General features: G+C 33.6%; 3 protein-coding genes across 3 annotated transcripts; 1 reads left to right on the top strand and 2 right to left on the bottom strand.

The window, feature by feature from the left end:
• Positions 1–1,883: 1,883 nt before the first annotated feature.
• On the bottom strand, positions 1,884–5,981 carry LOC125063561 (WD repeat-containing protein 20). Its single transcript, XM_047670069.1, has 4 exons — positions 5,470–5,981; positions 4,496–4,678; positions 3,984–4,195; positions 1,884–3,658 (listed from the first exon to the last, which is right to left on the bottom strand). Exons 1-4 carry the CDS (start codon positions 5,740–5,742, stop codon positions 2,578–2,580), a joined length of 1,749 nt encoding a protein of 582 aa, XP_047526025.1. The 5' UTR covers positions 5,743–5,981; the 3' UTR covers positions 1,884–2,577.
• Positions 5,982–6,573: 592 nt separating this feature from the next.
• Positions 6,574–8,266, bottom strand: LOC125063569 (HIV Tat-specific factor 1 homolog). Its single transcript, XM_047670080.1, has one exon. It carries the CDS (start codon positions 8,116–8,118, stop codon positions 6,622–6,624), a length of 1,497 nt encoding a protein of 498 aa, XP_047526036.1. The 5' UTR covers positions 8,119–8,266; the 3' UTR covers positions 6,574–6,621.
• A 458-nt stretch (positions 8,267–8,724) lies between these two features.
• Positions 8,725–10,872, top strand: LOC125063579 (uridine diphosphate glucose pyrophosphatase NUDT14-like). Its single transcript, XM_047670089.1, has 4 exons — positions 8,725–9,024; positions 9,207–9,417; positions 9,517–9,593; positions 10,526–10,872. The coding sequence occupies exons 1-4, from the start codon at positions 8,835–8,837 to the stop codon at positions 10,681–10,683; spliced, it is 636 nt and encodes a 211-aa protein (XP_047526045.1). The 5' UTR covers positions 8,725–8,834; the 3' UTR covers positions 10,684–10,872.
• The last annotated feature ends 1,478 nt before the right edge of the window (positions 10,873–12,350 follow it).

The following is a 12,350-nucleotide window of genomic DNA, read 5'->3' as shown; positions in this document are numbered from 1 at the left end:
TCCTTCAGCCGTAGAGAAATTATCATATAAAACACGAGGAAATATTTTCCCTACAACCGTTTGCTCATGACTCAAGATACACTAATATATAAATGCGGCTAAAGTAAATAAAATTACTTATTTACTGATTGACTATATACAACATAATATAACAATTAACTTGTTAAGTAATTTGTTCTTAAAGCATTAATTCAATTTTTGGACTAGATTTCTAATAAACTAAGAAAAGGGTTTTTACGTTTACAACAAAATTGTGAAAATATGTTTTATATGAGCACTAAAGTAATAAACATATACACATAAAGCGGAAAATTTTAAAAGATATAACGAGCGTGTTAAATATGACTTATAGAAAATCCTCTAGAAGTTTTTAGTACTCTTGATTAAGTACCGCGAATTTTTAACTACTTATATTCTAATTTTATTCTTTTAAATAAAATAAAACTTCGACCGGATGCTTGTAATAGATTATACAATATAATTCGGATAAATTCAAGAAACTGAATAAATGCTTTAATCGCAAATAATTAAACAATATTCATTCATGTGTAACAGAATAGTCATTTTAAATATTCATTATAACTAAACCAATATGAAAATGTTATAAAGTTAAAAATGGCGCTAGTATGTGCACTAGTTTATTACTTTTAATCAGTTCTTATATCATTGATTTTTATAAACATTTATGTCTTACATGCCATCACCAACATAATCGGCGGGTATAGGAATGTGCAAAACTGATCCTGACACTTCTAGACGAGAACCGTCATATAAATTGGCAAGAGACAATAGATTTTTAGGTCTTTCCCTATTAAAATAAACTACGCGAATTTTTACGCGTAAATTTTTTATTTTATTTATTATTATATGATTGCGATATTATCTATGGTCTAAAAGTTAATCTGAAAATTACAATGATTATTGCCGTTAAATACTTCCAGAAGGTTCGTTTACACAGAAACTATCAAAAAAAATAATGAAAGTGTCAAGTATTGTGTAGTATGAAGTTGGAGAATTAATAACTAATTTATCGAAATATATGATATCAATAAGAAATAGTTCAAGTCTAAATTGCCTAGTACTTATATCACTTTCTTTTAACAAGGTGCAGCAGTTTAATAACTTGGCAGGTATTAACAGTCAGTTATAGAAGAAATTTTTTGTGAATTTAGTAAACGGAACTATGTTTTCTTTAATTTTCTTGTGCTACAAAAAACTATATGATATATCAATTTTGTCAATATCAAAAGCGATATCCGTAATCGTTTTCCGCAACATTCTAAATTGGAATTAACATAGGAATATAATGTGCCCACGTTTACAAATTACAGAAACTTATATCCTCGCCACACTTTTTCACAATACGAAATTATTAATTCGAAACCGCATTATAATACAACAATATAATTTATTAAATAAATAATTTTAAGAGTATAAACACAAAGAGTTATAATATGGTGGTGCATTTCTATATAAACTCATTTTTCTAACTAATTAGTTATTGTGTAGATTTATGTAAGAATCGTTACAATAATGCCCCTTCCAAGTCTATGATGTTTTAAAAGCATGTTCCAGTTTGACCCAATGAAGAAAATTTATCCTCCAACCGAACTAGTTTTACTTCTTCAAAACAAGTAGTAAGGGTCCACATAATGCAGTTCACCAGTACCACATTACATTGACCCTTGAAAACATATTTTAATTGTATGTAATGAAACATACTTTTAATATAGGGAGCGTTCAAGTATTACGTCACGCAATTTTTGGAGATTATTGACTCTCCCCCCCACCCCATGTAACGCGCCGTAACATTTTTCTGTACTGTACTAGTACTGTACCCAAGTATAGTAAAACGTTTCGTGACCACCTACTGACTCTTTATACCTAAAGTTACCATTATGTGGTGTAAAGTATTGGAGAGTCGAAAATAATATTAACAATAACGCGTAATTCAATCCCCGCCCAGTATCGTAACGTATTACAAAAGGAACCCCCCCCCCCTCCCAAAATTCGTTACGTAATACCTGAACGCTCCCATATCCATAAAGTATTAACAGCCGAAATAGTGGCGACTCGGACAATCTTGGATTGCGATCGCTTTCCTATATTTACAAGAGACGGTGGCTTAAAGTATATACACAAGTTTATACAATTTCAAATCTCTAACACGCTTTTTATCACTTAATATCTTGCTCCAAATAAGATATAAAATATATTCTCAAAAAAGGCTTGTTTTAAAAAAGTACCTAGACTACTTTACTATTTGTTAGTTAACATTTTGCCATTTCGTATTATCCTGCATTACTATTAAAAAATAAACAGTCTTTAACCGGTTGTTACGGTCAGAAACGACCGAGGCATTAAAGTATTAGTAGCCATGAAGCAAGACATCGAATATATTTACCCCTATTCGTTGTACCACACACTACCACTCCGAGATATAATAAATAATATTAAAGACGGTTAACTAATATGATTTAAAAAAATTGTCGAATTTTTCAAGATTATGAAGAGTAAATTTATAAAACTGGCATAATTAATGGAGCAATACTGTCGGTACAACTCAATAAGGTCGGGCTAGTCGGTCAGGTCGACTCGGTCCCGGCGGGTCGGCCCGGGCGCCGAACGCAACGGCCGAGACCAAGTGTTCACGCACCCGTCGGCACACGCAGTTATAAAGTACTCCGACCGAAACAATAAGGCCGTTAGCCTCTCATGCGCTATCTTCTTACAGACGAGCGGCTCCAAGACGGGACACTCGTCGAAACGGGGACACGACGGAGTCCCTATTAACTTAACGGGGTCACAGCTATCGTTCGTTTGCGCCCCCGCTGACTTCCCCCTCAACGCTACCGTATTGGCCGCCGATGACTTATCTGTACTCTTTGTCAAACTAAAGTTCCGTCTGTGATCTGACCGACGTTCCCCGAAAGATAAAGCTGCCAGTCGTTGCGTAAAATTAACCCCTAACGATCCGGACGCTTCCTCTTTCGCCTTTCCGACGTTAATATTCAAAGTGGAAATGTTATTCGATTTCGATTTTGCTTTTGCGCCGGAAGGTTCGCCGGCGGCGTTATTTCCACCTAATTCCGCATGTTTATGCCCGATTTTGTTGTTTTTGGTACATTTTTGCGGTACTTTCGTTCCGGGGATACCGTTCGAGGAAATATTGTTGCTATTAGGGGAAAGGTGGGTAGATGCTCTCGCTCGCACGGCCGGTTTGAGAACGTCTTCGGTTAAATCCCAGAAGCACAACTGTGTGTCTTGAGAAACACTGCCTAGCCTGTAACTCTGTGCACTTTCACTTTTGTCCTCGCGCGTATCTTCCGAGTCCGGCTCACCCAAGCTGACTATGTATGGGTCGAAGGCTACGACCGAGACCCATGACCTGTGCCCTTGACCCCGGGCCACCACCCGTCTTTCGCTGAAGCACCAGACGGTGACAAGATCGTCTTCTCCTCCCACTACAACGTATTTCCCGTCTGGTGACCAGCAGACGCAGAGGAAGCCGCCAAAGTAGGAACGAGCTCGCCCCACGAGTTCCATGGTATCGTAGTGAAAGCAGCGCAAGAAGCCGTCCTGAGAGACAACCGCCAGATTCGTGCCGCACGGAGAGAACGCGAACTCGTTTATACAGCTCTCCGCACCTATCACCCACCTGAAATTTTACAAAAAGTCTGTAATCATAAACCATAAATAAATTATCAACTAGGACAAAAAGAAAATTTATACCATTAATAATTATCTCTATACTATAGTTATTTTCCTTTCGCCAGAAGCTAGATGTGTAGTTTTAATCAATCTAACTTACGCCGTTTCTGAGTTACATCAAGCAGTGGAATAGCTATTAATATATAGAAGTTATACAACACATAACTTAAGATAACTTTTAATTTTTTTTTCAATTACCAACCTTAGAAAGTTGGAATTTATTGCCATTAAAAAAAAAGTATAGCATTTCATGCAGAAACTGTATCAACTACCTGTAAAGTGGGTTTCTAGTACTCTTAGTCCGACAAGTATGTATTGAGTAGCCATCACCATGCTTGAAAAGTTGATATTGTGGTGTTGTGGTCCCACAGTTTAACTCCTCATTGTACACATAAAGTTGGCCCGATGCATGCGCTGCTATGAAAAGGTTACTTGAGCCTGGCACCCACTTAATGCATGTGACTCGGCTCTTATCTATCAGTCTCTGGAATTTTTATGTTGGGAAATCAATCTAGTATACATAAATATATATACCAAAAAACAACAAATTTAAAAGTAAGAGTAGCACTTGTTCTTGTATTTGCTTTTAAATCACATTCATAAATTTGTTTTTTTCTCAATTAAATGAAATTGTTAATATCTTCTAATATTATCTCTCTAGTTTCTATTAAAATCTACCTATTGTTGGCTAACATTTCACTTTAAATTAGAGCCATGTTTTTTATCTTATCTCACTAGTCATAAATTCAACTCATTTTGACTGATTTTTTATCCTTAGACTCACCTCTTCATTATAAAGTTTACTTAATTCTTTCTTAATAGGATCTATTAATTGTATTTGGCCAGTAGAAAAGCCTATGACTAATGAAACACTATCTGGTGTCATCGTGACCGTGTTGAAGTCATGACAGGTTGGGTTTGTGCCCTTATACATCTTTTTATCGACTGGTTTTGTGAGGTCTGCTGCCTAAAAATCAAAATTCATGAGTTACTTATAAAAAAATTGAAGGTAGCAGTATACTACGGCATTACATTAATCTAATTGTAAAAATAGACATTCAAACTTAATGAAATGATTTCTTTGAATGCCATTTTACATAATGCAGGAAACAGTATTATGTGTGCTTAAGTTATCTCAGAGGAAAATAAGATTATGAAAGATTTTAATCTAATTTATTGTAACTACTGTGTAGTAGTTGATAGTCTTAGCATTATATTCATTGTACAAAACCAATTTATAACAATTTTAAGAGTTGTTTATACAAACTATATTGTTTATTTGTTAAAATAATTACACACAGAAGATTACTATCATCTGCCTTTTTATCATCATAGACAAAAATATCTTAATGTTCATGGAAGTATAATTTAAATTTAATTTTACCAATTTAAATATTAATAAAAGTATACAAAATTCTCTTAATAATCTTAATGCTATTAATATAACTTATGACAAAAATGTTTTAGTTAATTGTAAGTCATTTTCTACATATAAGTCTTAGCTAGTCACAACCCAATTTATCTCTCAAACTAAGACAGTCCTTAAACATGTTTTACATGCCTGAAGAAGTTATAATTTGTACCTAAAATTGTAAATTTCATTATTGTTATGTTACAAATTATTAATTAGAAAATCCTTAAGCACATATAATATTTTACTAAGCAGATCTGACTTGCATATATATCATATCATCTTAGCATGTTTTATCTTTACTTGAAGATATTAAGATATGGTAAAGCTAAATATTATTTTCATACCTTTTTAATGCCTTTATACACATACACATATAGCTCTTTTCCATGGTTAAAACAAATTCTGTCTTCTGAGGTAGGTCCATCAGAGCCAGGAGCAGCACCTGGAGGCAAAGTCACCAAAGAGACTCGAACATGTGTGGAACCAGAGCCACTAGTATAACCCACACGGTTAGGCCGTGAGTACTCCGAAAGCGTCATCAACCGGTACGTCCCTTCTCGTGTTACAAACTGTGTCTTCACATCGTCCTTCCCGCCGGAGTCAGATTGCACGGCCATGTTATCATATCCTGTTTTTATGCATCGAGACCGCCTGGTTAGCTCGACTGTGTACAGGCACCTCAACTAGCAAGTGAATTTGATCGCTGATACCCAAAATCCATTGCTTATACGCATATCTTGGGATTATAAGGTTAAATATAAGCTTCATAAACCTGTTATTGTGTTTAATAAAACAAAATTCGAATCAGATTAAAATAGTTCTTGTCTCTAGTGGTTCTAGACTCTAGTTTCATTTTGTCAAGTTGTCAATGTAATTGTAGATTGAGTTTTGACACTTGACATTGAAGCTGTGCTTTTAAAAAAAGTGCCTTAGACTTAGATGTCACGTAATGTGATATTAAACTGTGAAATTAATTGAGTTACCTATGTAAAAAAAAAAACGTGATGCATAATTGCATATGCCGTATTGTACGTTTGTATTTCTTAAATTGTCTTGGTAGTTGGTCTGTGCTATGAGCATAATTGTATTTCTATTATAACTCGTAATCTAGCCACCGGGCCCCGCCTCAGACAGTTGACATTTCACAATTCACAGTCCACACATGATAAATTCATTTACTTTTATAACATACACATTAACAAATCTTTAAATTTTCATAGTAATGGGATAGATAGCGATAGACCCAAAACAACCAAACTGCTAAAACTAACTTTTCGTATTGGTGTCAAACTGGAGACGCCTTATTAGAGATTATATATTACACTATTATACATTAGTCTGCCAGATACAACACAAAATATACATTAATTATATTTATTAACAATAAAATTTCACACACAACTTTGGTAGGAAAAAATAGAAAGATGTTTTTAAAATAAAACCTTTACTTCCATTTAGATAGTTTAATAAAAAGATTTTATAAGTAATAAGTAGTTTTACTCTTTTATACAACTTTCTTCCGATGAAGCTTCAATTTGGACTTTCTTACCCACATCTTTACAATCCTTTTCTCCCTGCTCCAAGAATTTATCCCACTTGTCAATCCTTTTACTTATATCTGCATCTGTCTCGGCAATTTTGTATTTAGTTCTGCCATCCCATATCTCAGCAGTTATTTGCCGTTTGCCAAACCACCTGCCATTAATAAGTTGTATTACAGCATCTGCATGTTCGGGTTCCTTCATAGTTATCTGGGCAACCCCCTCAGGATGTCGATCATAGATTACAACCTTTCTGACATCACCACATTTACCACACTCTTCCCGCAAGTCTTGTTGATAGTCAAGTATCAACTGAACTTCATTATCAAAGTCAGAGGGATGAAAAAGATTTTTAACAATCACAACTCTTTCATGCTTAGAGCGTTCTCCAACAATTTTTTCTGGCCTCCAATCAAACAACTTTTGTTGCATTTTCTTAATTTTCTCAAGTTCTTTTTTCCTCTTCTTTTTAGGTTTCAATGCTGGGTTATATTCACCTTTCAATTGAAAATGAGCTTTCTCAACCTTTATTTTGTTACCTTTAAAATCACAGCCATCAAGTAAGCTCAAAGCTAAATTAACAGATTCAATTTTTATGTATGTGCAAAGAGCATCTCCCTTAAAGCAGCTTTGTTCTTTGTCCATATAGAGCTTAATTTTCATTTTCTGTGTGCCAGGATCTCGTTCAACAAGACCACATTTTTGCATTAGGTCAACAAATTCATCTTCTGTAGTATCTAATGGTAAATTGGAGACATAGACTTTTGTGTTATTTTGATCGGATGGGTCAAACCACTGTGGTTCATTTTTCCTTTTTAAGTTAGCCTCCTGTTTCTTTTCAGTTTTAGGTTTTTCTTCAAGAACATCTTTAGGTTTAACATTGTCTACAAAACCATATGACATTTGATATAAAGCAAGAAAGTCATCATCAACTTTAGGTATCCATGCTTTCTTTAAGGCATCCCAGAAGAATTTTGATCCATCAGAATCTGTGTAAACATGGGTATCATCTTCATAGCTATACTGTCTACCAGGCACCTCATTTTCTGCTTGGGGATCCCAAATATTACTTGATTTATTCCATTTGTATTTTTTGTGTGTATTGGGATCAGTATAAAACGCTTCTTCGTCTTCATATGTAATGTAAGGGGCATACTCACCCCAAGACTCTGAACTTTTTAGATTATCATTTGATAAGCTTATGTCTTGACTGTTCTTTGCATTTGGTTCCAAAATGATACTTTGTTTAACCTCTTTACTAACTAATGGCAATCTATGATTTTTTGTAATATCTTTATGATCATCACCAATCTGCTTTTGAACATCAAAATTTGACGTTGAGCTTTTTTGGTTGTCATTTACACTTTGTTCGTCTTCGGATAACTTTTGAACAGTTTCACACGAGAGTTTGATAATAATACCCGGTTTCAGTCCTTTCTCAGCTTTGGACATATTTAGTATTAACCAATAATCATGTTGTTTTCAGCTAGTAATATAATCACTTATTAATTAAACATTTAAAAATTATTATATTTAAATAAAGTACCCACTCTGCACGCATTAAATGCACAGATTTATTCATTAATCATTAGCAATATATGATTATGAGGAAAAAAAACCAGTGATGCCAACTCCTACACTCTACAGATAACAGTAAACAGAATGTTCCCTATGGTTTCAACTTAGTGAGGCGGACTTTTATGCCAAAATTTAGGAAGAATCGAGATGTCCTGCTGGTTTTTTAATAAATGTAACTATTTATTTAGGGGGTACTTTATACAAGAAATTTACTTCTTTTTTCCTAAAAATGCACGATTCTATATTAAGCCGAGAACTCAACCAACAAACTGAACCAAATATAAAATCCAAGCGTGGCTATAGCTGAAATATCAAAAAGTTAAAATACTTCAAGATCAAAGTTTATACTATTTTATGCTACTTTAAAGTATTTTTAATGCATATCTGAAATTATCTCTCAATTCGAGTATACAACAAATCTTTAGGGGTTATCGATATTTAGGTGTATTTGAAGTTGGTCCTAGGGGGAACATTTTGTAGGAGTTGGCAACCCTGGATTTAGGGGTAAAGAAGAAAAGTATTTTTTGAATTTTGATATCGGTCCGCAATAAAAAAATTATAATATTCACTATATTGTCAATTTCTGTATTATGGAAGATTTAAAGGACGTATATCTAACTCCCTTACCAGAGTCTCAATATGTGAAGCCATTTCGGTTACATTATACTCAAAATGGAAAGCAAAAGAATTGGGACTTGCTTGAAGTACATGATAGTGTAGCTGTTATTGTATTTAATGTTACAAGAAAGGTTATGATTTTTGTTAAACAATTTCGGCCTGGTGAGTTAACATATAACTCGGTTATATACAACACTTGTTGAAAGATATTGCTTGTTGTACATTATTTTTTACAAAAACACTTATTTATCTACAAATAATTCAATAGTTTTTTCACGATTAGTTGTGCAGTTTGGGCAACATTACCGTTTCATATTAACTCTATTTTAAAATCCTCATTTCAGCAATTTATTATAACAATGTACATCCAAAAGACAGACAATCTGACCAAATAGATACTAATAAATATCCAGCTTCTTTGGGAATAGCACTAGAGATGTGTGCTGGTATCATTGATAAGAATAAAAGCGTAGAAGAGATAGCACAAGAAGAAGTTCTTGAAGAATGTGGCTATAATGTTCCTCTGAAGAAATTGCAAAGAATCACTTCATATAGGTATGGTTTCTAAGAGGACAAATATTACCTAATTTTTATTACTTTTGTAAGTGAAAAAAATTAATTATGAAATTCACATGTATATATACAATTATTCAGGTCAGGAGTTGGTGTCCAGGGTGCCTTACAAACATTCTTTTATTGTGAAGTTACTGATGAAATGAAAACAGAACAAGGTAAGAGGTAGAGAGTATCATAGTCGGTTCCAAAGTTCTGTCATGAATAGAAATAATGATTTGTTTTTATCATAAGTACTGATCAGGTTTTAATGAGTGTTATATCAATTTATAATACATTAATTAAGGAATAGAAATAGCAAATTTTTCAAAATGACTTCCCTTATTTTTAATACATACCCTTAAGAGCCGCGGCCAGTTGTCTATCACAGCACGCATCATATGCATGTAGATTTCAGTGACTTCTTTTTTTAAAGATGATTTCAGACTCTTCAAATTTTTATGGGGCTTATCACATCTTCCTCTCTAAGACCTGCTAAATTTTATAGTCCAAAGGATTATGCTCAAAGCTTGAGTGTTCTTGGCTTTGTGTGCAGGCGCAGAGTCCTGCTGGAACACAAAGTGATGTCTTTGACAAGCTGATCCAAAACCGTCTCTTGGTACACTTTTGCACTGATTTCGAACCCCTTTCTGCAAAAATGAACCTCAGTTGGCCCATAATAGGACACTCCCAACCAGACCATTACTGATGATGGATGATGTCCATGTTGCACCCTCTGAACTTTATTTTTTTTTATAAAACCATGTTCGAAATTTAAAAATAATGTGCCAGTTACAGAACTTTGGGACTAACTACGTAAAATATATATATTATGTATTAGTTTCTGTTGGGGACCATTACTGTTAAGCACTTAAAATGTTGAGTTGAGTAGTGCAATAAATGTGTTGTTATATATCTCTTAAAGAAGTTTTAGTTTTATGTTTACTATTGTGAATAAGGAAAAATATTTTATACCAGTTTTCAATAAACTTTATTTGTCTTCCCCTTTGTTGGTTATGTTTTTAAGAACTAAAGCATTCAAACAAAGCTGGAAAGACAAATTGTGTTTTTCATCGGTGAAGCCACCTTATGTTTTAAATGCTAATTTCAGGAGGTGGTGTTGATGATGAAATCATAGAAGTTGTGGAAAAAACAATACCAGAAATAGAGGCTTTAGTGACTTCACCAGGCCCCATTAGCAGTCCTCCGAGTTGTCTATTTGCTTTGATGTGGTTCTTACATTACAAAGCTGATCAGTTTAGGAAGTAATTCTATATCTGTGATGTTACCTTATCAGTAGATAAAAAATTTAAGTTATGGCTGTTGGATATATAAGGTTAATTTATGTATTACATTCAAATTATTATATAGTATTAAATATAACATCAATATATATTGAATTCATAGAATTAAATATTCATTTAAAATATTGTCGGTAAATATAACTTTGGGTCATTCTCATCAAGTTTTTTTCAAGACCATGTAGATTGTAGAAGGTGTACAATTCTTGTAGAATAGCAATAAGTTCAGTGTCAAGTGGAAGAGTGGAGTGGATGGTGCTTTCAGTGTTGTGCCTTTGAAAAGCCATTATGACAATGGATTCCTGACTAATAAATTCCACCTAGTGTCAGACTATAGTCGTATTTTTAATTAGACGAAGCCAACTGACAGTAGCTAATGTCACTTTGTAAAATAATGTTGCCATATTTAAAGTAATAGTGATGCGTTCAGTTCTCTTTCAATCAGATGTATGAACAATGAGTGTGAATAGTTAATCATTTCAAACAATAAAAGAATATTATTTCTATTTCAAAATTGTATAAAAGTGCTCTGATATAAGTAAGGTACTAGTACTATGTAACTACAATCAGTTTTTTGACTAGTGCCATCACCGATCGTTAATTCAGGGGCTTTTACTTGGTCACAACACTATTTTTATTTCATTAAAAACTGACAACACCGTAAACGTCAAACGTCTAATTAAAAATACGACTATAGACAACTAAAAATAGTAAAAGTTCTATTATAGACTTGGTTGCAATAAATAATAATCTAGTGGCACTAAAACCCTATATGGATTGTGGCTTTAGTTTCTTGAATAATTTTCTTCTAAACACAAATATGTGCGTTAGTATTGTGTTTAATACATGAAGGTTTTCTCATGATATATGAGCAGTGTTGGCCTAATGGCTTTAGCGTGCGACTCTCATACCTGAGGTCGTAGGTTCGATCCCCAGCTGTGCACCAATGGACTTTCTTTCTATGTGCGCATTTAACATTTTCTCGAACGGTGAAGGAAAACATCGTGAGGAAACCGACGTGTCTTAGACCCAAAAAATCGACGGGGTGTGTCAGGCACTGGAGGCTGATCACCTATTGTTGCCTATTAGATTAAAAAATGATCATGAAACAGATTAGAAATCTGAGGCCAAAACCTAAAGAGGTTGTTGCGCCATTTTTTCTCATGATAGTTGCCTTTACCCTTCAAGCAATTTCCGTGCATTAATGCATTTTAGTTGTTAACATGGTACAAACAATGTCTGTTGATATGTTTGTGCATATAATATAATATAAGATACATAGATTTTATTAAATTAAAGCTCAACAAAGGATCAATGGTAGGGCAAACAAAGCATACCACATAATTTATTATGAAGTAAAATAATTGACGAAACATCTGTGGTATTACTGGACTTCAGTCAAGATATAATTATATCTCTGTAAGCGCGACATATACAAATTGTTGTCATGTAAGCCATTTTTTGTATGAATGAGTTCCAGTTAAATAATCACTGCCTTATTTTAACAGGAGCTATGGCCTGTATTGTTCAGATTGCAAAAAACAATAAGAAAATTCCAAGATTTATTAGAAGATTTAATTTTAGAATCTATGAATAAATAAATGTTGCACAAAACTAGCAGTAGCTATTTATTAT

Source organism: Pieris napi, chromosome 1, assembly GCF_905475465.1.
Source record: "Pieris napi chromosome 1, ilPieNapi1.2, whole genome shotgun sequence".
Classification (NCBI taxonomy): Eukaryota; Metazoa; Arthropoda; class Insecta; order Lepidoptera; family Pieridae; genus Pieris; species Pieris napi.
This window is presented reverse-complemented; position numbering and strand designations above follow the sequence as displayed.

Bases quoted from the DNA above. Each gene is read 5' to 3' on its own strand.
- LOC125063569 (XM_047670080.1), bottom strand. From the start codon at position 8,118: ATGTCCAAAGCTGAGAAAGGACTGAAACCGGGTATTATTATCAAACTC.
- LOC125063579 (XM_047670089.1), top strand. From the start codon at position 8,835: ATGGAAGATTTAAAGGACGTATATCTAACTCCCTTACCAGAGTCTCAA. The intron at 9,025-9,206 runs GTGAGTTAACAT...TCCTCATTTCAG, and splicing joins TGTTAAACAATTTCGGCCTG to CAATTTATTATAACAATGTA. The intron at 9,594-10,525 runs GTAAGAGGTAGA...TGCTAATTTCAG, and splicing joins TGAAATGAAAACAGAACAAG to GAGGTGGTGTTGATGATGAA.
- LOC125063561 (XM_047670069.1), bottom strand. From the start codon at position 5,742: ATGGCCGTGCAATCTGACTCCGGCGGGAAGGACGATGTGAAGACACAG. The intron at 4,679-5,469 runs GTATGAAAATAA...TTTGATTTTTAG, and splicing joins TGTATAAAGGCATTAAAAAG to GCAGCAGACCTCACAAAACC. The intron at 4,196-4,495 runs GTGAGTCTAAGG...TAAAAATTCCAG, and splicing joins GTAAACTTTATAATGAAGAG to AGACTGATAGATAAGAGCCG.